This window comes from Dermacentor silvarum, chromosome 6, assembly GCF_013339745.2.
Source record: "Dermacentor silvarum isolate Dsil-2018 chromosome 6, BIME_Dsil_1.4, whole genome shotgun sequence".
Classification (NCBI taxonomy): domain Eukaryota; kingdom Metazoa; phylum Arthropoda; class Arachnida; order Ixodida; family Ixodidae; genus Dermacentor; species Dermacentor silvarum.
The window spans coordinates 60,810,541-60,833,203 of NC_051159.1; the positions used below are offsets into that span (position 1 = coordinate 60,810,541).

General features: G+C 46.8%; 1 protein-coding gene across 4 annotated transcripts in view; it reads left to right on the top strand.

Moving 5' to 3' along the window:
• The window catches only part of LOC119455521 (histone-lysine N-methyltransferase 2D-like), a 78,970-nt gene that overhangs the window by 19,331 nt on the left and 36,976 nt on the right, over window positions 1-22,663 (top strand). For 2 of the 4 annotated variants that reach the window (XM_049668846.1, XM_037716922.2), the window contains exons 7-12: window positions 6,930-7,296; window positions 10,308-10,483; window positions 13,543-13,882; window positions 16,306-16,680; window positions 21,179-21,355; window positions 21,462-21,495. In XM_049668846.1, coding sequence (XP_049524803.1) covers window positions 6,930-7,296; window positions 10,308-10,483; window positions 13,543-13,882; window positions 16,306-16,680; window positions 21,179-21,355; window positions 21,462-21,495 — 1,469 coding nt within the window. The remainder of the gene's footprint in view (window positions 1-6,929; window positions 7,297-10,307; window positions 10,484-13,542; window positions 13,883-16,305; window positions 16,681-21,178; window positions 21,356-21,461; window positions 21,496-22,663) is intronic. The other 2 variants (XM_049668847.1, XM_037716923.2) reach the window with 2 other exon arrangements.

Below are 22,663 nucleotides of genomic sequence, written 5' to 3' on the forward strand. Positions count from 1 at the left end.
GACGCTTATACTTTAGTGCGTCCTCTGTTCTCACCTCTCAGTTTGTGTTGAAGCAATACACAGCACGCTGTTGCTGCTGTGCTTCCTCACGCCAACATTTTTACAGCGAGATGGTCATCGAGTGTGGTGTGTTCATGTGTGCCTGCGCGCTGACACCATGCTTGTTAATTTACATGGTTAGCGAATGTTTGCAAGTTTATACGGTCGATAAAACTATTACCTTCGTGTAGCTGTCTACGCCAGGGGTTCTCAGGTACGTTCATCCCGAGGAACCCTGCTAAGCTCCATAAAGTGCCAAGGAACCCCGCCTGATTTAACCGAATTATCGAGGGTATGAAGAAAACAAACAAATGCTGCAATACGTCAACACGCTTTTATTTACTCAATGAATCGGCAAATCTTGTTTCTATTTAGCACAAGACCAGTGCGGAAGCTGAAATTCTCTTCATCTCATGACTGATTAGGGCTAGCAGCGGCGAAGGCCTCGCGACACTCCTTCGCGGCGCGCGTTTTCATCTGAGACGCGCTTTGCACCAACGGGCGCACATACATCTCGGTTATTTTTTCGCCACTCAGCTCGCCAACAAATTGTCCGTCCATCGCGATGTAGCCGGTGCTTTTTATCTTCGACAGCTTTGCACTGAGTAAAAGCGAAACTACTGCTTGCCGCAACCGCTGTCGACGAAACCGCGACCGCTATCGACGCGATCATGGACGGCGATCTTGCGGTTCAGAAGGCAGGCGGCTGACGCACGCACCAAGTCAAAAACGAAACTACCTTTCGCTGCAAGAAGTGCGGACGAAACTGCGGTCGCTATCGACGCTGCCATGGGAGGCGATACGCAGTTGTGAAGGCACGCACCGACGCGCGCATCGAGTGAAAACGAAACTACTATTTGCCGCAACCGCTGCGGACGAAACTGCGGTGGTTATCGACGCGATCAGAGATAGCGACTACGCACTTACGGAGGCACGCGGCTAGCCGCCAACGCGGTGTTACGCGCGGCGATAAACGCAAGAATAAAGGCTTTAAAGGCACAATTAGGCACGAAGCGCTTCGGCGTTGCTGTCAGTCACGTGCCGCGTACGATTGCCGCTGAGGACCACGGCGATGCGGACTGCGCCGCTTCGTTTCGGTTGGACGCTACGCCGTTCTTGCTCTTCTGCGGCGCGCATTTGCGGTGCTCCGCGTTTTTTTTTTTTTTTTTTTTTCGTTTTTTTTTCCCCTTCAACGTATAGGTCAGTGCGCACGCTATCGGCACCTACCCCTATCTACAAATAGGAGAAAGGCGCATGGTGGTAAGTTACGGCCTCCGAGATTCAAGTGAGATTCAAGTGCGAAAGCTTAGGCACGCTGCCCGTTCTCAGAGGTTGGGTGGCTACAAGCTGCTTGCGTATTTATTGCGCAGTTCGCGCGTTGCTGTTACGCACTGTGATGTGCTTTTTGACACTCGGGCATGGGTAATGGAGGTTCTTTGGATCAAGCGCACCTCGTGTTCGCCGTTTTAGACACTTGTCGGGAGCGGGACCAGGGAAAATTTATCAGTGGCTCGCGGAACCCCGAGCAGGGGCCTGCGGAACCCACTTTGAGAACCCATGCTAGTATAAAGGATTTTTTCCCCTCTCTTTTGGTCACGGAAACCGGGTGTGCGTTACGATCGAGGGCATCGATTGTAACGTGATGGTATGGAAGATGGTATTGGTGTTGCATGCCACTCATTAACGGCAACATAGCATTTCTACCAATTCTGATGCACTTGCGTGCTCGTTTTTGGATGCTGGCAGCAGCACTGACGTCATCAAATTTCATCGCAGAGTTTCGCTTTGTAACACATACAAAAGCTCTGCCTCTGTAGGTTTCCCTTTGTTGTCACAGAAAATTGTCTGCGAGTATCATCATCATCATCATCATCAGCCTATATTTTATGTCCACTGCAGGACGAAGGCCTCTCCCTGCGATCTCCAATTACCCCTGTCTTGCGCTAGCGTATTCCAACTTGCGCCTGCGAATTTTCTAACCTCATCATCCCACCTGACTTTCTGCCGTCCTCGACTGCGCTTCCCTTCTCTTGGTATCCATTCTGTAACCCTAATGGTCCACCGGTTATCCATCCTACGCATTACATGGCCTGCCCAGCTCCATTTCTTCCGCTTAATGTCAACTAGAATATCGTCTACCCCCGTTTGTTCTCTGATCCACACCGCTCTCTTCCTGTCTCTTAACGTTACTCCTAAGATTTTTCGTTCCATTGCTCTTTGTGCGGTCCTTAACTTGTTCTCGAGCTTCTTTGTTAACCTCCAAGTTTCTGCCCCGTATGTTAGCACCGGTAGAATGCAATGATTGTACACTTTTCTTTTCAACGACAGTGGTAAGCTCCCAGTCAGGATTTGGCAATGCCTGCCGTATGCACTCCAACCTAATTTTATTCTTCTGTAAATTTCTTTCTCATGATCAGGGTCCCCTGTGAGTAATTGACCTAGATAAACATATTCCTTTACAGATTCTAGAGGCTGACTGGCGATCCTGAATTCTTGTTCCCTTGCCAGGCTATTGAACATTATTTTTGTCTTCTGCATATTCATCTTCAACCCAATTCTTGCACTTTCTCGTCTGCGAGTATAGTTTGAGTTAATAGGATCTGGGTGCAAGCTAGTTGGTACAATACGTTCATGGTGAAACAGCGCTACAAAAACACGGACAGATAAGAACACAAGGACGAGCGCTCGTCCTTGTGTTCTTCTCTCGTCTTTTTTGTAGTGCTGTTTCACCATGAAGGTATAGTATGAGGTTTGTTTGCCTGCTTTCTTTTCAGTGACTAAAGAGGCTTAACAAATTAATTATTGTGTTGCTTTATATATGTGTCGTGATAAGGATGGTGATTGCTTGTGAGAAGCTTTTAATGCTCTGAACAGCGCGAGCGACGAGAATAAGGATATTTGAGGGGCTTGATCTTCTTGTTAGTTACAACTCTGCAAGGAAACAACCAGTGAAGCCAGAGAAAGCATAGGGGAAGTTAATTGTTATGTCTAATTGAAATAAAGAAAATAATAAAGTAAAGGGAAATGAAAGCTGCTGAAAAGATAGCTTTCTGCATGCTTTACCAATTGAACTTACTGCTTAGGTACTGTATTTACTCGCATAATGAATGTACCCCCCACTTTTCCACTAAAGAAGTGTGTTTTTTTCTTTTCCTCGCATAATAAATGCACCCTGAACTTGCTGCCGTGAAGTTGGAGTACGATTCGGTGTCTGATGAGGCGTCCGGCGCATACGATTGTATCGGACACTGTATCAGACGCCGAATCAATCGGACGCCAAATCGTACCGTGTGTCTCCTACTTTTGTTGCGATAGCAATTATATGGACACTCCAGGCACATTTTTGCCGTTGGCGCCGATGATTGCACTCAATCTCCCGCATTCGAGGGAGGAAATGCGCTGTATTCCGTTGCGCGCATGTCGTAGGGGGTAGGGGAGGGAGGGGGTGGTGCAGCAACTGCACACTGCGCAGCCGTGCTCGCCTTATCTTGAAAGCGATCTGCATTGGGGGGCCGAGTCTAGCAGTGCGACGACGCTTATACTTTAGTGCGTCCTCTGTTCTCACCTCTCAGTTTGTGTTGAAGCAATACACAGCACGAAGGTCACTTCGGTCACTGTTGCTGCCGTGCTTCCTCACGCCAACGTTTTTACAGCGAGTGTCCATGGTCATCGAGTGTGATGTGTTCATGTGTGCCTGCGCGCTGACACTATGCTTGTTAATTTACATGGTTAGCGAATGTTTGCAAGTTTATACAGTCTATAAAACTATTACCTTCGTGTAGCTGCCTACGCATTTACAATTGCAATCAATGGTTCACCTTTCAGGTGAAATGGCGGCACTTTTAGATGTGGCCGCAGAAAAAATATTGCTGAAAATTTTGCCCCACATAATTAACACACCCCCCCCCCCCAACTTTGCGCATATTTTTGGGAAAAAAAGTGCGTTCACTATGTGAGTAAATATGGTACTTACGTGTACAAGATTAGCCTTTGGATTAGCACTGGGATCAGCACTGGGATTAACGCTACTGGTGGCTGAGTGAGCAGATAGGGAAAATTTTTTACATGTTGTCATTGCTCTTGTTTACCATTGCATGACATTCTTTTCCAAGGTTAATTTATACCAGTGCATCTCTTCTGTGTGGTGTATTCCCTTCTCAGTGTGTGTACACACCACAGACGGTGTGTACCTAGCCTGACTCTGTGGTGTGTTCAACGATTTTCTGCCTGGGTACACAAACAAGACACTCTTAAAGTAACTAAAGCCATAATGACGTTCCTTGGTTCTTTTGGCAAGGCCACTTAATAGTTTATTTCATCAGTACCTTTCAGTTATTCTCTGGAAGCATGTTAAGAGGTGGAGTATAGAAATACTGTAGTGTTATCGGTACTGGGTGCGACTGTGTTTGGTGAAGCCAACCGTAGATTTGTGGAATAGCCTTCACATCTACTTGCTGATTCATGTATTCAAGCTTTGTTACATGCTGTTGCAAGGAACGGGGCAGGTCAACCAAAATGAAAGCCTAGTTCGTTCTAAGGCAAAAAGAAATGACATTGATAGCCTGCATATACTTACCGTATTTATTCACACAATGCATGCACTTATCTTTTTGAAAAATTTGCACAAAGTTGCGGGGTGCATTTTTAATGCAGGGTTAAACTTGTAGTGATTTTTTTTCAGGGGCCACCTCTAAAAAGCAGGAGATGCACAATGCGATATGGTTTCCGTTCGCAGGAATGCCAGCCGGATCTGACACGTCGAACATTGTATCGGACGCCCACATCCGATCCAGTGCTGCGGCACATAAAATGCCTCGGGTCCGGCTGCCGTTCCCGCGTGTCTATTGAACACATCTATTCAACATCGCTAGTTATTGAACACATCTACCAAACCATAGCTCTACTCGTGGCTGGTCTGGGGCAGGTGTCTGCTGAGACGCCAGATCGCGCGTTCCAGACAGGCCGTGCTCTAGCGCTCGACATGCGTTACTGCAATGTACCTTCAATTGTCAGCGAATGCGCCACCTACTGGTGCTGCAAAACGCGTCAGACGGAAAGGCCCAATCGCTCCACTCATAAAAAGGTTCTAGAACAACCTTCTGTCTCACGCCAAGCGTCTGATCTGGCTCTACGGCACGGCAAAACGCCTCGGATCCGGCTGCTGTTTCGGCGCGTCGGACGCTGTATTAGAAGTCTAATCAGGCCGTGTCTCCCCTACTTTTAGTGTACGCCAGGCATCTGATCTGGTGCTACGGCATGGCTAAATGCGTCGGGACGCCTTATCGGGCGTCAAATCATACCATGTGTCTCCTACTTCACGTCAGCAAGTTTGGTGTGCAATCGTTATGTGAGGAAATGAAAAACACACTTTTTGATTGTTTTGTTTTGTGTTGGTTTGTGTTTGTAATGCAATGTGTTGTTCTCATTTTTCTCTTACCCCTTTTCTTTTTTAATTTACTCGCACATTAAGTTTGCATTTTGTGTTTTCCTGATCTGTTGTACATTATCACTCACCGTTTTGATTTGAAAATATTGTGAAATGGAAGTTCTTGTGAGCATCAGGAACAAAACTGGCATTCATATCATTGTCAGCCGCATTGAGTGATTTCTCTGGATGGCCAGGAGCTTGCGCTGACATGAAAATGCAAGGCTTCATCAAATAATTGCCTTGTCGATGCTGAAACTTTCAATTTGCAGACAAAACGTTTCGCAGGGGTTATTCTTTAGTGGTTTCTAATTTTTACCTCCCGCATTATATGTGAGCTCACATGTTTTATGCAGATTATTACAGTATCTTGAGTTGTATGTTATGTGCGGTACATCAGTGTCTGCAACTCGTGCCCTGACTGGTCTTGGCTGTTGCCTGTCACAAGTAGCCAAATGTAATTTACAATTGACTAGAAGATTACTATCAAATGTTGGAACATTGCACGGTGTCATGGTAGCACGGGGAGCATGTTCGGTAAATGTTGAGTGAAATATTTTTCATCCTCTCTCTCCTTTATTGCTTGCCCAGTTTTTATCTCTTCTTGGTTGTGGGTGGTGTTCTGTGTGTGATGGCATAGTTAAGAAAGAGCCTAGTCTTAGACCAAAAGTTTTTAATAACTATTTATTCTGAGAGTTATGGTGCTGAAAAGCTGTAGATGCATTAATTTTATATGCTTATTTCGAATATGAGGTCCCTTTTTGTTTGTATGATTTAGTTCTAATTTTATGCAAGCTTGTTTTACTTTATTTTCTAAACATGCTATCACTGGCTTTAAGAGAACAGGAGTTGTGAGGCTATGAAAACTTCTAGAAAAACACTTTTCTTAGTGTCACCTTTGAAATATTACAACTCCTGTTACAGGGTTAAACAGAGCACTGAGGTTGGAGCTATTGGATTTCTTGAATCATGTTTAAAAGCCATTGATGCCTTGTTTAGCAAAATCTGAAGAACTAAACTTTTGATAACCTTTCAGGAAATTAAGTAAAGGAAGCTTGCACAAAATTAGAATCAAATGTGATAAACAAGAATGGATGGCATATTCGAAATAAGCACATAAAATGAACACCTATCTGAAATTTTTCTACATTTTTAAAAAGTTCACCAAAGACCAGGCTCCCAACTTAAATAATGTGGTTACTGTAGTTGATTGCAAGTTACATTATCGAGGCAACAAGTTGGTTGCAGATGCCTCAACGGGGTGGAATGTTTCGTCTTGCATACTGATTGTTTTGTGCATGTGTGGTGGTTACAAGCATGTCTCTCTCTCTCTCTTTTTTTTCTTTCCTTTCTTCCTCTGTGCTCCTTTTCTCTCCCCCTGTCAATCCTCCTGTTTCCGGCACCCTTCCCCTCGTGTTTCTCTCTTCTGCCCCCACGTTTCCGTCCGTGCTTGCACTGGGAACAGGAGTCAGAAGACGAGAATGGCGAAGAGGTTGCTCCTCCAGAAGAGGAGAAAGAGAGCGCTGGGCGGCCAGCCAGCACGGCTGAGGCGGTGGAGGCTGAGGCGGTGGCAAGCCATGATGAGAGTAATGTTCCTTGCGATGATGTCCCTCCTCCTCCTCCCGAACAGACACAGAACCCCCCTCTCGCTGCCACCCCACCTGCCACCATCGCCGCTCCCGTGGCAAGTCCCCTCCTCGGGGCACTGGCCACCGACAGCACCAGGTTGTCAGCCAGCCCGACAGCCAGCCCCGCAGCTGCAGCGACCGCTGCGGCGGCACCTCCGGTGACGATCAAAGTGGAACCTGGCACGATGGCCGCCTTGGATTCAGGTATGGCAGCTCTCTGGTGGAGCCTTAGGAGAAAAGGCAGGAGAGGTGCTGTTGGCTGATGATACAACCTTTAGTGAAATTCGGCGCACAGGCATGGCTGTTCACGAAAGGGAAAAAAAGACAAGCAGGAAAAAAGTGCGGAGACAAGGAAGACAACGGGATGAGTCCTCATGAACACGGGCCAACTTGCCCAAGAACATTGCTTTGCTGAGGTGTAGCTGTGCATTTTGGTTGCTTTAATTAATGTGGTACGGTTCTTGTTCTTAGAGGCTCATAATACATGCTGATGCTACTCTGCAGGAGCGGCTTTATTAAAGTAAGACCAGAATATGGCATCAGATCTAAAGGGTGAGAAGTATTCAGAAGGAAAAGAAAAGGAAATGCAGCCGAATGTCTATAAAGTTTGTGCATGTAGACTTAACTAGGTTGTCATTACGCAGTAACATGTGTAACCAACATTTTTCCATGCCTGTAAAGGGACACTAAATAGAAGCACTTGCTCAGTTCTGATCAGGTATTCTTTCGAAACTCTTATTTTCGTTGATTTTGTTGTAACAATTTGGTTATTGGAAGAGAAAATCAAGGTCAAAGTTTCATTTTTAATACTTCGCAATGACACCTTGGCACCGGTACATCTGTGTGATGTCACAGATTTCCAATTATTTTCTCATACTTGGGCCAATGTGGCTCAGTAACTGTTTTGAAGTTTGCCAAATTCTGTCATTGGGCTTCACTCTGTCTCACAGTATGTTGGCAGCAAAGTGGAGGCTACAATGGCTATGAGCCAATTAGGAGTGCGATAATGTGAAAGCAGTTTGTTCCTCTGCCGCGGAGCAAACATTTGTATACTATAGCCTCTGACAATGTGTTGGCAGGCTAGTTAGGTGCGAATCCATAATTACTTTGTTTAGCGCAAAACAACGGACACAAGAAAGATGACAGGACAAGGTGCTATCCTCTGAGATGTAGTAGCGCCTGATGCTTGTCGCCGCCCGCGCCACATCATCTCGGAGGCCATGACCAGCCAGTGCAGCCGCTGTTGTTAAGCCTAAGCAATGAAAAATTGAAGACAAATATTGAAAACGGGATGAAAGTTCATGAATACTTTGCTGTTAAAGCGTTTTGACAGAAATAAAACACACAAAAAAAAGCTCTCGTTGGGAACTAATGGGCCAAACAGTGCACGACGGCGCTGGAACTAGGTTTTAACTCGCGGCCCCAAACGGCATGCCGAGGCTTGTCGCTTTGGCTGCACTGCCTGCGTTTTGTGAGACAAAGTTTAGAGCACAATCTGATTCATCTTTACAGATAAGCGATTAACTAGGACTGAGCAGACACCATGAAAATATATGACACCTCGCCAAGCTGTTGCGGGAACTTAAGACAACGCCACCTGTTTTCGTTCCTGTGTTTTCTGCCTTACCAAGCCTCATCTCGCAGTACGAGGGGATTTTTTTTTTTTTTTGCATTCTGGTGGAAGGGTGATTTACTAATGCAGCCCAGCTTATTTTCCTTGTTAGTGTCTTTTTAAAGGCCAAAAATAAACAGCTCTTTTTCTTTTCTTTTTTCAAAATTCACATTCAATAAACATTCAACAGTAGTAGTACATAGATAACATGAGCATTTATTGATTGCACCTGGCTCTGTCTGGCCTCTTGCTTGTTACCTCAAACTATAAAACCGCACAGCTTCATTAAACAGGGGTGTTTTTGTGAAACTTCTTCACAGACCCCGACCTGATGTGTTATACACTCGTAAAGGGTATATAAACATAGGTTTACTTGCATGTATAAAACGGTCCATGAGAACCGTACTTGCTGACTCTCCCAAATTACCTGTAAAGTTTACGAATTGGGGCGTGTTCTATGATGTTAAAACTATTGCGTCAAGTTCTAACAAAAATAAATGCTGTTCATGAAAATGTTACACTTGTCGGTCTTCATTTCTACCGTTGATAGTCTTCTGATGGTGAAAGGACGCCAGAGTGGTATACTTGCCTTGAGCAAGTTTATATTCCAGACAAGTTCCTGAAGCACGTGACATCAATAGCAGATTTGGCGAAAAAGTAACTGTGGTCTAAAAAAAATGTGTTGTTTGTCAGTCTATCCTGTTCCAAGTTTGCCGCTGCTGGTGTGCTGCATGTAAAGATAAATTGTGGTTAGTGTGTATGTAACCCGTAAAAGGCTTGTGCTTAAGGCAACCTTTAACACGTAATGTAAAAGTAACAAAAAAGTTAAATTTACTTGTTATAGCAGGCAGCCAAGTGAACCAGAGCGAGTGCCAAAACATCATGACATCCTGCTCCCATATGACAACCTTCTGCACCATGACATCATGACACATACACCTCCTTTGAAACAATATTGGAACTTGTTTGTAGAACGGCTATTAAAGTAAATTACCGTATTATTCGAATATAAGGCGAGGTTTTTTTCCCCAGAATTCTTAGCCTCGAAGTCACCCCCTGCCTTATATGCAAATTTTGCCTTTTAAGTGTGGCTTCACTGTCATGGCAGCACGAATTTCGCCTTATAGTGTGGCTTCACGGCGTGCACTGCCGTAAAGCCACTCTGCTAAGAAAGTAATTAGCACTGCCGTGAAGCCACACCGGAAGGCAAAATTTGCATATAACCTTGCACTCTGCATGTTGAAGCTCCCTTCCCCCCTATTTCATGGTCGCCATTTTGCATTCTGGCTGTGTTAGTAATTCAATATTTCAGGTGATCGCCGCCGAGTCTCGATAATCCGTCGGCTACTCTATATCGCCTTATATTGGTGTGCACACTTGTTTTTTTTTTTCTTGGGTCCCTCCAATTGTGCCCCTGCTTTATAATCATGACCACCTTGTAATCACATAAATGAGGTGTGTAAGGTGGTATGAGGCTTTTCAGTGCTTTTTCCAGGGTTTCAAGGTGTAGGACTACAATTTAGAGCCCAAGAAATGAAAAGTCAGAAATGTCATGCCAGTTTAGTTATTTAAGGTAATTTACCTTCCTCCTCACCCTGTGCAGATGCACCACCAGCGGCTGCCGCTGTGGAAGAGAGCCCCGTTGTGAAAGCATGCGAGGGTTCTGTTGAAGAGCCTGAGGGGTCCACTGGAGGCAAGCAGAACGTGCTCCTCAAGCAGCTGCTGCAGAACTGTCCCTCAGCTGAAACACACAAGCCGCTTGCCGGAGACCTCCCTGAGGTACCCAGGGCCAGCCAGCATTCATACTGCATAAGCCTTTTTCACGTGGTTCAATTTCGCTTGCAGGTTTGCATGTGCAACATTGCAGTTGCTGCAAAGGAACTATAACTGTCTGGCCTTTGTCGCATGTGATTTTGTTATATTCGGAAGTAGTGCACTTCCCCTGCAAACCTTCTCGTGCAGTGTGAATGAGCGTGTGGCGTGGATCATCAAACACGTAACAATGGCCTGCCTACATTTTTATTGCGATAGCAATTATATGGACACTCAAAAGCAGATTTCTGCGTCGGCGTCGCCGTCGCCGTGAGGTTCCGTATGACGTCAATGGAGATGAAATCGTCGCCGCGCGCCGAACGCTGTATGTGCGAGTGAAAGGGCGCGAGGGACGCGCACTTTCACGGGGAGTGAACGCACGGCGGAGAACAAACGCGCGTTCTGCGCTGTGCTCCCTTAAGGGCTGCAGAAGTAGGCGACTCTTTCCTCTTCTACAATCACCATATATGTAGAGCAAACGTGCCTTCTTCCGACGCGCGAAAGGCCGTGGGGGAGGGGGGGGAGGGGGAGGGAAGGGAGGCGACGTTTAGCTGCGGCACCAAGTGCCTATTTATATCAGAGGCTCCGGCAACAGTCACCAACGCCACACGCATTTTGAGCGAACGCGGGCAAAACGCCGACGGCGTCGACAACAGTTCTGCGTGTTGCCGGTGCTGCTGCATGTCCAAGTTTATACAGCTGATAAAGCTGCTATCATTACTCCGTATAGCTCTCTTCAAATTTGCTATCGCAATTGATGCTTCGCCTTTCAGGTGAAACTGCGACAACTTTTTTTCTTTATATCGAGTGGTGAGTTTAGACTTTGTAAAAAAAAAATGTGCAGTCAATGTTCGATTTTTTAGACTCCCTAGAAGCTGCGAAAACATCAGCAAATTCAGGCAGTCCAAAAAAGGAATGCATGCCTCTTACTGCCCCAAGGGCTCAAATCGCCACAGCCGCATCCGAAATAGCTCTGAAGGGCTGCCAGTACACTTACTAGGCATATCAGTGCTCGTAATGTGACAGGAGATGGCAGATGCATGCATGGATAATTAAGGAATACACTCTGTGTCCCGTGACAATTGCTCCTTCTGACTCTTGGTATACTTCACCGCAATACTTTGCGTATGCCTGACTGCGTAACACTGCTGTATTGAGGGGAAGCTGACTTTCTGGAACTGGCATTTTGCGACGCGTTGGGCTTTCCAAGCTTCGAAATCATTAGTGAGGATTACAAAGGCAGAGTCGGTGCAGCAGGGGCGAATTGTTTTAATGAAAAAACAGCACCGAACAGCAAGTAGCTTGGTAGTGAACAGTCGAAGTAGCTAGGCCTGGCAGTTGCCGCGGTGGTGGCTATGGCTCCCAGCAGATCTGCGTGCGAGAGCGCCTGTTCGAGGTGGGACGATAATCAATGTGGCGGCGTTGGTGGCTTTGTTGATCAATGCAATTTCGGACCTGCAGTCATGGCAAAAAGTCCAGAAAGTCAGACGGCAAAGGATTTCTGCATCCGAAATTTCAGACGTTTTTATACATTGGCTCTATGGGGAACGTGCAATGCCGCGAATGCATCCGAATTATTGGCCATGTCCAAAAAATTGGTCGCTGACAGTATTTGCAAAAAAAAAAAAAAACAGTTCTTGTGTTATGTTTTTAACAATCAGTGCATGCAGGATAGGCGTTTACCAACAGTAACCGAATCTTCCACTAAATCTCTTGCAAATGCAAAAATCTCAGCCGCAGTGACCTTATGTGGTAAAACAGAAAAGCAATGTGTAGTAGTTTAGAAGAAGTAATATTTTTAGGGGTGTGTGCTGTTACTCTAGTGTTGTTGCATGCTCACCCTTCAACATCTGAGGCTTGCCATTACATGCAAAATATTTTCTCTGGTAGGAGGCTTATGTAAAGCATTTTGTTTTGCTCTTTTTTCCAGTAGTGCCATTGCCAGGCAAGCTTTTAATGTCATTGAGCTCATCATTTAAATTTATATGCAAAACGATTAATTTTGTTTACAATGTGTGTGACGTCTTTCTAGCTTAAGTACAATATCTACTCTCCTGTGTGGCTGTTGAAAACTTTTGTGTGACTGTTGAAAGCTTTTGACCTGTATATGGGAATCTAGTAGCAGTGCGCTAGGGACAAAGAACAATGCAAGGCGCAACACAGGCACTGACACAATGCCTGTGATGTGCCTCGCATTGTTCTTTGTTCCTAATGTGCTGCTCATGTGCCTGAACATGAAGCATTTCGCACATTTTTCAATGTTTGCACTTCTGCCACTTCGAAACTACTCGCCCATCGACTTCAATACATTTTTGACACGCTTGCTGCCAACTATCCAGCGACGTGATGCAGTTGTGCTGTGTCTGGAAAACTTGTACTCTTTTAAAAAATAGTGAAAATTTGTGCATCATCGCCGTATTCCTTCACCACAAACCACATTGTGAGACAAAGTAGCTGCCAATGGGAGGGAATAAGAAAGCGCAATTCCTTTTCTAGCAACCAACCGATTTTTAAGGTGCTCCGTGTAGTATTGTATTTTTTTGGGTGTTTATTTGCAACCTTGGTTTCGCCCACCTAGGCAACATTCAAATCACTGTAAGACCCAGAAAAAGCTTTTTCTTCCAAAAATACCTTATGAGAACAAGTACTCCACCAAAATGATTGACTACAATTTTTTGTAATAGAATCGAAGAGGGTCGAGCGCAATGTCTGGGACGTTTGGCGTGGAACGGCGCCACACGCAGAATGAGTGCCAATGCAAGGGAAGTGTGTATTAAGCTGTCCAGCATGCTTATGGCCTGATGTATCTTAACATGAAGCATACAAAAACAAACCAAATACGTTGGATGTACCTCTATAAAAGCACTGCCATATTCGTCTAACGTACCTTTAGCCAGAGCAAAAAAAAAAATTGTTTTTTAAATTGGCTTTTGAGGTGGTGTGTTGTTTGAGCTTAGTTGAATTCTTGTTTTGAATGGACATTCATAATGTGTGTGTGATTTTTTTATTACTTTGTGCATCATAAGGTCGCTCCCACTAGCCAGCCAGGATGCAGAAAATCCGAGAATAGTCCTTTGGAGGCTGTAACACAGGCTGCACCACAGCCAGCGTCACGTCCTTCGAGTCCATCGAACGAGCAGTGCTCCACGTCATCCGATCAGGCAGCGCCGGCTTTGGCAGAGACAGCGGAGAATGCCGAAGCAACAACACCAGCCACGACAGCGTCTGCATCGGAAACGCAGCCCTCACAACCAGCAGTGTCTGTGGCCACCGGCCAAGCCCCAGGGGGAACGACAGCGACGACGACTCCTGCAGAAGGTGGTGACAAACCTGAGGAAACCAAAGTTCGCAAACTTACATATTTGGGTACGTAAGGCAGACCTAACTTTGTTATTGTCTTGACTTGTGCTTGTGCACACTGCCACTCAGGCAAGCAAAGTGACGAAATGTGCTCCAAGAGATTGCTCATCTGACTTTGTCTGCAAGAACAACTAAAATAGATCACCACTACCTACTCACGAAAACTTATGCGTTACTTTCTTGACTGCATGTCAGAATTTGGCATGTGAGAGCTGCTGTTACGGGTCCGCATCATTCAGTAAAAGATTATTTATCAGTTATTGCTGTCTGCATCTCTTCATTAAGGCAGTGCCCTAGAATATTGGCTAAAGTAAACCACCTTTTGCAAGCATGCTAGCGTGTGGCACAAAGGATGAATAGGTACTTCTAGAACTCATATAAATGCCAAAGAAGTGTTATTTCGGCGGTAAGTAATGTGCCAGAAACAGGCAAAAAATTTATGATGTGCTTTGGTAACATTCTCATTGTCACTAATATTTAGAGGCCCTAGCTTTCCGCGAAAAAGCACGGAATTGATGTTTTTTCGCGGAAATGCGATTTTTTGCTTGTTGCTTTTTGAGGCAGCAGCGAAACGCTGTTTCTCGCAGTTTTCACAAGATGGTGCTACAGGAGCCGACCGAATTTCCGGACTTCGCGGGGACTGAAAAATAGTCCGAAAAATCGAGCAGTCCGGAAAACCGAATAGTCCAAAAAACTCTCCCCCCCCCCCCCCCCCCCCCCCCCCCCCCGATAGAAAAAAATTGAGGCTTAGAGCGGCTTAAGAAAAATGTCGCAGTTTCGCCCAAAAGGCGGAGCATCGATTGCGATTAAATTAATAGACAGCGATACGAAGTAAGGATGTTAGTTTTATCGGCAAATATGCGCTTAGCAACTAAATAAGCACGGTGTCACGCGCGCACAGGTTACATGAACAGATCTCGCTCGATGACCGCGGGCAAATTGACCTTCACGCTGTCTATTCTCTCGCTTGAACGCGAACGTCGCAAAAAAAAAAAAAAAAAACAGCGCATACGAAGCTTCTGGCACTCGGCGCACGCCCTTTGTACCCATCGCAGATCGCTTTCAAGATACGGTGCCTGCGCGGCAGCTCCGTCGGCAGCGGCCGCAAGAGCTGAACGCAACTCCCCACCGTCTCCGTCGCCTTCTCCCCGTGCCCCGCGAGCGAACGAAGTCCGCGCGCCTCCGGCCGCCTTCCTCTCTCGCGTGCGCGAGATTAAATTGCGCTTGCCGGCTGACCCTCGCAAGCTTTCACCCGCACACAGCGTACGGCGCAACCGAAACTTGACCAAAAAACACAAAAAAAAAAGGGTTCCGCTTAAGTTATTATGACGATAGTGCTGAGCTGACCGAAAAAAAAAAAAGCAAGTGCCGCTTTTTGGACCGTTATGCTGGCCAAGGAAGAGCGGGCATGGCCTCGGAGACGGGAGGATAGCATGTGTCTACCAATCTTGAAGGCTATACACGGGGGGCACTGGAAGCCAAGCCAGCGGAAAATCCAACATGGCGGCTGTTACATGTACCTTATGTCTGTTCAATGTTGCCGCGGAATTTTGCAGATTTCTCTATCTTGATTTGCAGAATTTCAAATTTTCCACCGCATAAAGTTAGGGGCTCTACTAATATTATGCTAGGTTGACATAATAAGATATGAAATAGCATGCAAATGGCTTTTACAAGCAGAAAAAACCTGGGATGCATGAAATTGCTGTAGAAGTGAGAGGTGGGTTACATTTTGGCTTCAAGCTCTTAAAGCTGTGCTTCTTGATGTCACAGTGTTTGGCAGTCTCTGGCTTTGTATAGTTTTAAGCGCAATTAAGTAACGCTGGTGATGGGAATGCACATGTAAGAGGTGCTACTATTACTCCGTTTCATGTGTAGCAGGCAACGCTGCGGAGGGTATGCAAGTAGTGCAGTCACAGAAATTTATCACTCCGCATGTTTTGTAAAGTGGCTATCCTTTGATCTTCAATGTCTCCTACAGAATAGGTTCTTTACATATATTAGAACTGTAATGTCTCTAGTTAACGTTGCATCAAAATCACCTATTCTTTGTATGCCTTTGAGCTTGCAGTATGTGATGCACTATGTTTTGGTCACGAATGCAAGCAGTGTGCTGTGAAAGCTGTGCAATGAGTGTTGTCGAGCATATCACTGCGCTTGTTCCGTGGTTAGCAGGTTCAGACCTTTAATTTTTTCCATGCCAATTGCTTCATATATTAAGACTACGATATATGAAGTCGACAGTGCACCAAATTACGTAGAACATTTCGATTTCTTACTGTCATGCAGTGCTCACTAATCCTCGGTCGAAAATGCAGAAAATGTAAAAAGTTGCCTAGTCTTCACAGCATTGCATGGTAAGTATGTAATGGAGTGTAGGAGTAGCACAGCGCATCTCTTGACAATGAGGCGGGCGGGCACATTTGCAGACATCCGGCGGGCCCAGCTGGAGCGCGAGCCCACGCCCCCTCCGCCGTCAGCTGAGGACCTGGCTTTGCGGCGTCAGCAGCAGCGCAAGCGGCCCAAGAAGCCGCGGCCGCCCCCGTCGGCCCCCTCTAGTTCGGAGGCCGTGGGGGCAGGCCCCGACGGGCCCCGCCCACCCTCCTCTTCTCATGGAGGAGGTGGGGCCGCCAGGGCCAAGCGGCCGCGCAAGGGTTCGCGTGCCGACGAGGACTATGAGGTGTACCTGGAGGCCCTTATGGGGCGACTCAGAGCCCTGCCGCCCGTGCGCATCCTTGAGCCGCACATCCGGCCGAACTTCAATGTGGGTGCCGTTTTCGGGCGCGGGGACCTCAACCTCCGTGGTGGGTGCATACTTCCTGCTATTTATTTTTGCTAGCAGTGTATACAGTTGACTCCCGATAATTTGAAGTGGCTTAATTGGAATTTTCGGTTAATTAGAAGTGAAGGAGTGGTCCCGTCAGTTTTGTATGCAGGTCTATGGAAAAAATTGCTCGATAATTCGAAGTTAAAATCTCATAATATCAGTTAATTAGAAGTTATTTTTCAATCGAGAACCTTGAGGCTGCCGTAATTTTTCAATGAAATGCGCAATTTTTCACATGCCAAAACATCTACCTGACCACGCTGGTGTCATCGCCATTGAAGCTGCCTGCAGCGCACTGTTATCGCCATCACCGCTGTCCACAGCATCACATCTCTTGAAACAGCAAGATTGTTTAGTCAACGCCGGCGTTTCGTTGGCTTCGTTGTGTCTTTCGTCGAGCCGGGCGTAAATTCTGCGTGTTTCTCCACGCTTCTGATTTTTGAGTGTCGTAGTGGGGCGATTGATAATGGCAACTCGAGGATCTTACCAAACACTTGACCTGACGACGAAAGTCAGAAGTCTTGAAAAAAGTTGACAAAGGAGGCACCGCCAAGCAAGACATTGCACGCAAGTACGGCATTAAGCCTAACACGCTCTAGAACTTTATCACAAATAAGCATTCGATATTGGATGCTCTTGAAAATGACAAGTTAAATATGTCACGGGAGCGAATGCGCACCAGCGCTTACCCGGAGTTGGAGAAGGCATTCCTGATTTAGACCAAAGAAGCTCGAAATAACAAACTTCCTCTCAGTGGTGAGGTTGTCGCGGCGACAGCCTTATCGCTTGCAGCAATGATGGATATCGACTACTTCGCTTCATCGGATGGGTGGCTGATGCTCTTCAAACATCAGCATGACCTGATTATCAAGAGCGTGTGTGAAGAAAAGGCGTCTGTCAACTCAGAACTTGCGTGACATGGAAAGCTGAAAAACTTCCCGAGGTACAGTACCTCAGCGAATATCAGCCGGTTGCTATCTTTAACGCAGATGAGACTGCGCTTTTTTACCGGCTGCTACCAGACAAGACCTTGACATTCAAAGACGACGACTGTGCTGGGGACAAACGGAGCAAATAAAGGGTGTCGGTTCTGATTGCGGCAAACATGACTGGCACTGAACGATGTCGCCTGCTTGTGATAGGGAAGTCCGCAAAGCCTAGGTGTTTTAAAGGCGTGAAGACACTTCCTGTGGGCTACGCCTCAAACATTAAGGCGTGGATGACATGCGACATTTTCCGAGAGTGGATCACCAAACTTGATCGCAAGTTCGCGTCGTTGAACCGCAAGGTGTTGTTTCTTGTGGACCAATGCAGTGCCCACATGAATGTACCAACCTTGAAAGGCTATCCGTCTTGCATACTTGCCTGCAAACACGACGTCTGTGTTGCAGCCGATGGACCAAGGCATAATAAAAAGATGTAAAGGTCGTGTACAGGCAGCACCTCGTCGAGTGCATGATTTTGTGCATGGACAACTCCTCTAAATACTAAGTTAGTTTACTTAGTGCCATCCACATGCTGGCGCGAGCTTGGGGCCGCGTGAAAGATGAGACTATCGCCAACTGCTTCTGGGCTTGTGGTTTCATGAAAACTTCAGGGGATGCTTCTTGTCCGCCGGGGGAAGTGCAAGTAAGTGAGCTTGACGATGGTAGCTTTGCCGCCGCTCTCGGTGACAGTTCGTTTTGAAGAGTACGTCACCGTGGACAGCACTGTGGAAACATGTGGTCCACTGACGGACAGCGAAATTGTGCAGATCGTTCGGCCCCATGAATGCATTCATGAAAGTGACGGCGACGCTGATGACGACATCGAAAACGAGCCACAACCGAGGGCTGCCGATGTAGCTGTGAGACTCTCGTGCAGCGATTTTTTGTTAGAGAAAGCAACGCCGGAGAAACACTTGGACACGTCTACTACTTGCAAAACGTGCTTGCCGCAGCTAGAATTGGCAAGCAGAAGCAGACGAAGATGACAGACTATTTGCGCAGCAGTGACGTCGTCTCCGTGTCCAGTCGACGCGTACGTCACCGTGTTGGCGATCTCTGCCAACGGAGTTCGCCATGGAGATCGAAGAAACGAGCTTCGCACCGCTTAGCTCTCGCGAAGGCACAGGAGGTAGCGCCGATCACCAAGACATGGGTCTCTCAGACACCTGATCAGTGTACACGCCACGTTCAAAATAGCAACCTGAAATTTTAGAACAAAAAAAAACTTACTAACTGAATTAACAAGCGTGGTGTGAAAACATGAATAGGTCACACTCAATGACCGCAGACAACCACTGTCAAAACGCTGGCACGAACGAGCACGGCCGCCGCACCGAGCGAAGGTTCGTGCGGTCTATCGCTTCTACGGAAACTGAGTGGCGGAAGCACAGCGCATACAAAGGGCAGAGCCGTGTGGAGATGGCTTTCAAGATAGGGTGCGCGCGACAACCCGCACCGGCACTAAGTACGCAGTTAGCAGAGTAGAAGTCGTCCCCCCCCCCCTCCCTCCCTCCTTCCCTCCTGCGCTGCCTTCCCGCTTTCCTCCTTTCGCATGGGAGATTGAGTCGCCAGTTCCCCTTGCGCCCGGTTGCAAGATATGCATTTGGTGCCGCAGTACAGCAGTCGCCCCGCCCCCTCCCTCCCTCCCATACCCCCACGGCCTTTGGCGTGACGGAGGAAGTCCCGTTTGCGCTCCGCCGTGCGTTCGCTCTCCGTGAAAGCGTGCGTCCCCCGCGCGCTTTTACTCGCACATATGGCTGCGCAGCGACGATTTTATCGCCCTTGGACTTTATACGGAACCTGGCGACGTCGACGGCCGAAATCCGCTTGAAGTGTCCATATAATTGCTATCGCAATAAAAAAAAAACATCACACAATAAATGGTTATGACGATAGTGCTGACCGCGTATACTAGAAAGAAAAAGTGCAGTACTTTGGAGCGTTTTGTCAGCCAAGGAAAAGTGGGCATGGCCTCCGAGACTGGAGGATGGCACGAGCTCTTTATTAATAGCGCGCCTCCCAATCTTGGAGGCTATAGAGCGAGCTACTGGAATCCAAGCCAGTGCAAAATCCAACGTGGCGTCCTCCAAGATTGGGTAGCGTGGCTCGGAACGAACGATTTAGTCCGGAAAATTGAACTTTGGGGTCTCCATTCGTCTGAAAAATTGAGTGCGAAAATGCATAACTCAATGGGAACCCTGATGGTGCATTTTTGAAGTCCGGAATATCCAGCAAGTCCAAATTTTTGGAGTCAAGCACCCACACGCCCGCTTTAGCGGCAGTTATCGATTCTGTGAACATCGTCCGCAACTTTGTTGAGTGCAGTGCGGGTGATATATGCTGCGTGTTGTGAGGCAGCTGGAGAGCATGGCACTTGGGGGAGGCGAACTACCGCACCAAGTAATCCCGCATCAGTGATTACTTCGAGTAATCTTTCTCGGACATGGAAAATAAAGGTGATTTTTTTTTTGCGGCAAGTTCTTGCTTGTTTTCTTTTTTTTTATTGATTTCGGTTAATTAGAAAATTCGATTAATTCGAAGAATTTTCATTGTCCGGTGACCTTCAAATTAACAACGTTTTACTTTATTTCAATTCTTTTTTTCTTTAGTATTCAGTTACAAATGAGCTTTGTTTACTTTATTGCATTTTAACGAAGCACGAATTTTGTGCTCCATGCTATCTTTTAGGAGGTATGTCGCAGCCATTCAGGCACCTAGAATCATAACCTTTATTACAGCACGTGGGTAAATGCACAATGCACACAAGGGTAGGAGCAGATTTTTGCATAACTGGCTGTAATTTTTTTTCTTGGCTGTAGATTAAATAATGAGCTAGCTACATTTTGAACACAACACACTTAGGAGTGCTGTATAATTTTTGATACTTGCTATACCAAAAAAGTAATCCTACCATTGTGAACCTTATGCTTCCAAGTATCGAGCTTTGTGCCTAGAGCAATATTTTGGTGAGTAGTCCTTGCTGCATTGTTTCTGGAAGCAGTACAGTGGAATCTCGTTGATACAATCTGCACCTATCATTTGAAAATCGTGTCATCCGAAATACATTGCTGCTGTAAGACATTGGCCGGGAAAAGAAGAAAAAAACGTTTTATGCCACAAAACGTATTATGCAGAATTATATCACCGATATTACACTGTAGTAATTTTTATTATTAACCTTGGGACTGATTGGCCTATTATAAGTATGACTGAATATTTGAAATCAGCACAAAGCACTGAACAATATTGTGCAGTTTAATTAAATTTGGTAAAGAAGCTCTAAAGAAGGCTTTAAAACCCACTTCCCCCCTTTGTGTTTTCTCGCTGACCATAGAAGTTTTGGAAGCCAAATGAGAGTTATTCCATGCTTTGATTTGCTTTCTTTACTTGTTTCTTTGCTTTCGGTGTAAGCACTCATGTGATGCGACATGACAAAGCAGTTCGTGTCGTGCCGCATTGACAACTGTTGCCCACATTTGGTGTACGCAGAGCCTGTGCTGAAGGGCAGCTACGGCCGAGCATTCCTGCCGGGCCAGCCGGACCCATACTCTGTATTGCCATTTGGTGATCGGCCCCCTCCTCCCTCGGCCCCTTCCTCTGCCGTCACACCCTCCCCGACCCCGCTCAGGGGCTTCTACAACCAGGAGTTCTCCATGCATACCAGAGGTAGTGCCGCTTCTGTTTGGCTGAAGTCAGCTGATTAGTTATAACCATCCACTCCAAGTGAACATTCTTGCTAACTGTACTCTCTTGTTTCCTTTTCGTTTTTCAGTAACTTCCGGTGGCGCGGACTCCAATAGGTGCCGGTAGGTTGCAGTTTGCCTTGAATTTACCTGGAAGCATTATGGATAGTGGCTGTCTCTTAGCAATTAGGCTTTGCATAAGTATGTTCACTTGTCACACGAGAGGCGTTATCGAGGTTAGCTCAGCTCTTGCAAAAACTGAGCTGTATTTAGGTGCTATCATATCGAAGCCAGCTGGTGAAACAAGTTCACCATTGTCATGGCGCACCCATGTCTTTTGGGATACTTGGCGTAGTGGCCCCGTGCTTCGTCCATAAGAAAAAGGGCAAAAGCACCGCAGTTCACAGAGACATATCTCGTACTTCCCGCCACCGAGCCCCGCCATCTTGGTATTGTTCGAAAGCTCAAAGTTTTCCTGTTCCGCTTCTCAATTTGTGCGTCGTCGCCGTCTTGTAACAAACGCACAAACACAAAAGAAGCGCGGGTCTGTGATAGGTAGTCACACGGGCCCTCCGATGAAAGCGGGCCTCCGATTGGCTGCTGTGCTGAAAGGTGTCTTTCCATTGGTTGATGCTGTGGCAGGGGCAAAATGGCAACCGCAGCTGTCTGCTTCCTAAACCACGTAGGCGTCTTCACTTGACACGCAGAATTCGGATTACTGAGAGCTCCCAGGTTAGTGATAGATCGTCGCTCGTTGGAGAAGAAATTTTGGACGAAGCACGCCTTCTGAATATGGAAGCGCAAGCCTCCTACGGCAAGAAAAATACGGCGATTAACGGGAGAAGCGGAGGAGCACTCGACTGAACGTGCCGCGCTACCTTGCACCGTGGATTACGTGCCACGCTATCTTGCACCGTGTGACTCCAGCAGCGAAACCAACAATCACCCTGTGCCATCGACGCCGATAACGCAGTCGACGGAAGACGCACCATTGGAGGCTCCCGCACCTCGGCATACGGCCACGGGAATCAGCCGAGATCATATCTCGGTAGACGTAGCTCACTGCGACTAGGCAAAATGGCGCAAACACAAAGAATGCGCCCCGAAGCACAGCAGCCACTCCGTCCGATGGCACGCGGAAAAGGAGGAAAAGCACAAAAGCAACAAAAGCGCCACAGCTTCAAACTCGCGCCCAGTCACGGCCTCCGCGCTGTCCGGCGCCGCGTCCACGCCTTCGCACCAAAAGAGAAAGGGAGAAAGCGCGTGACTGTGCGCGCTGCTCTTTTTCGCG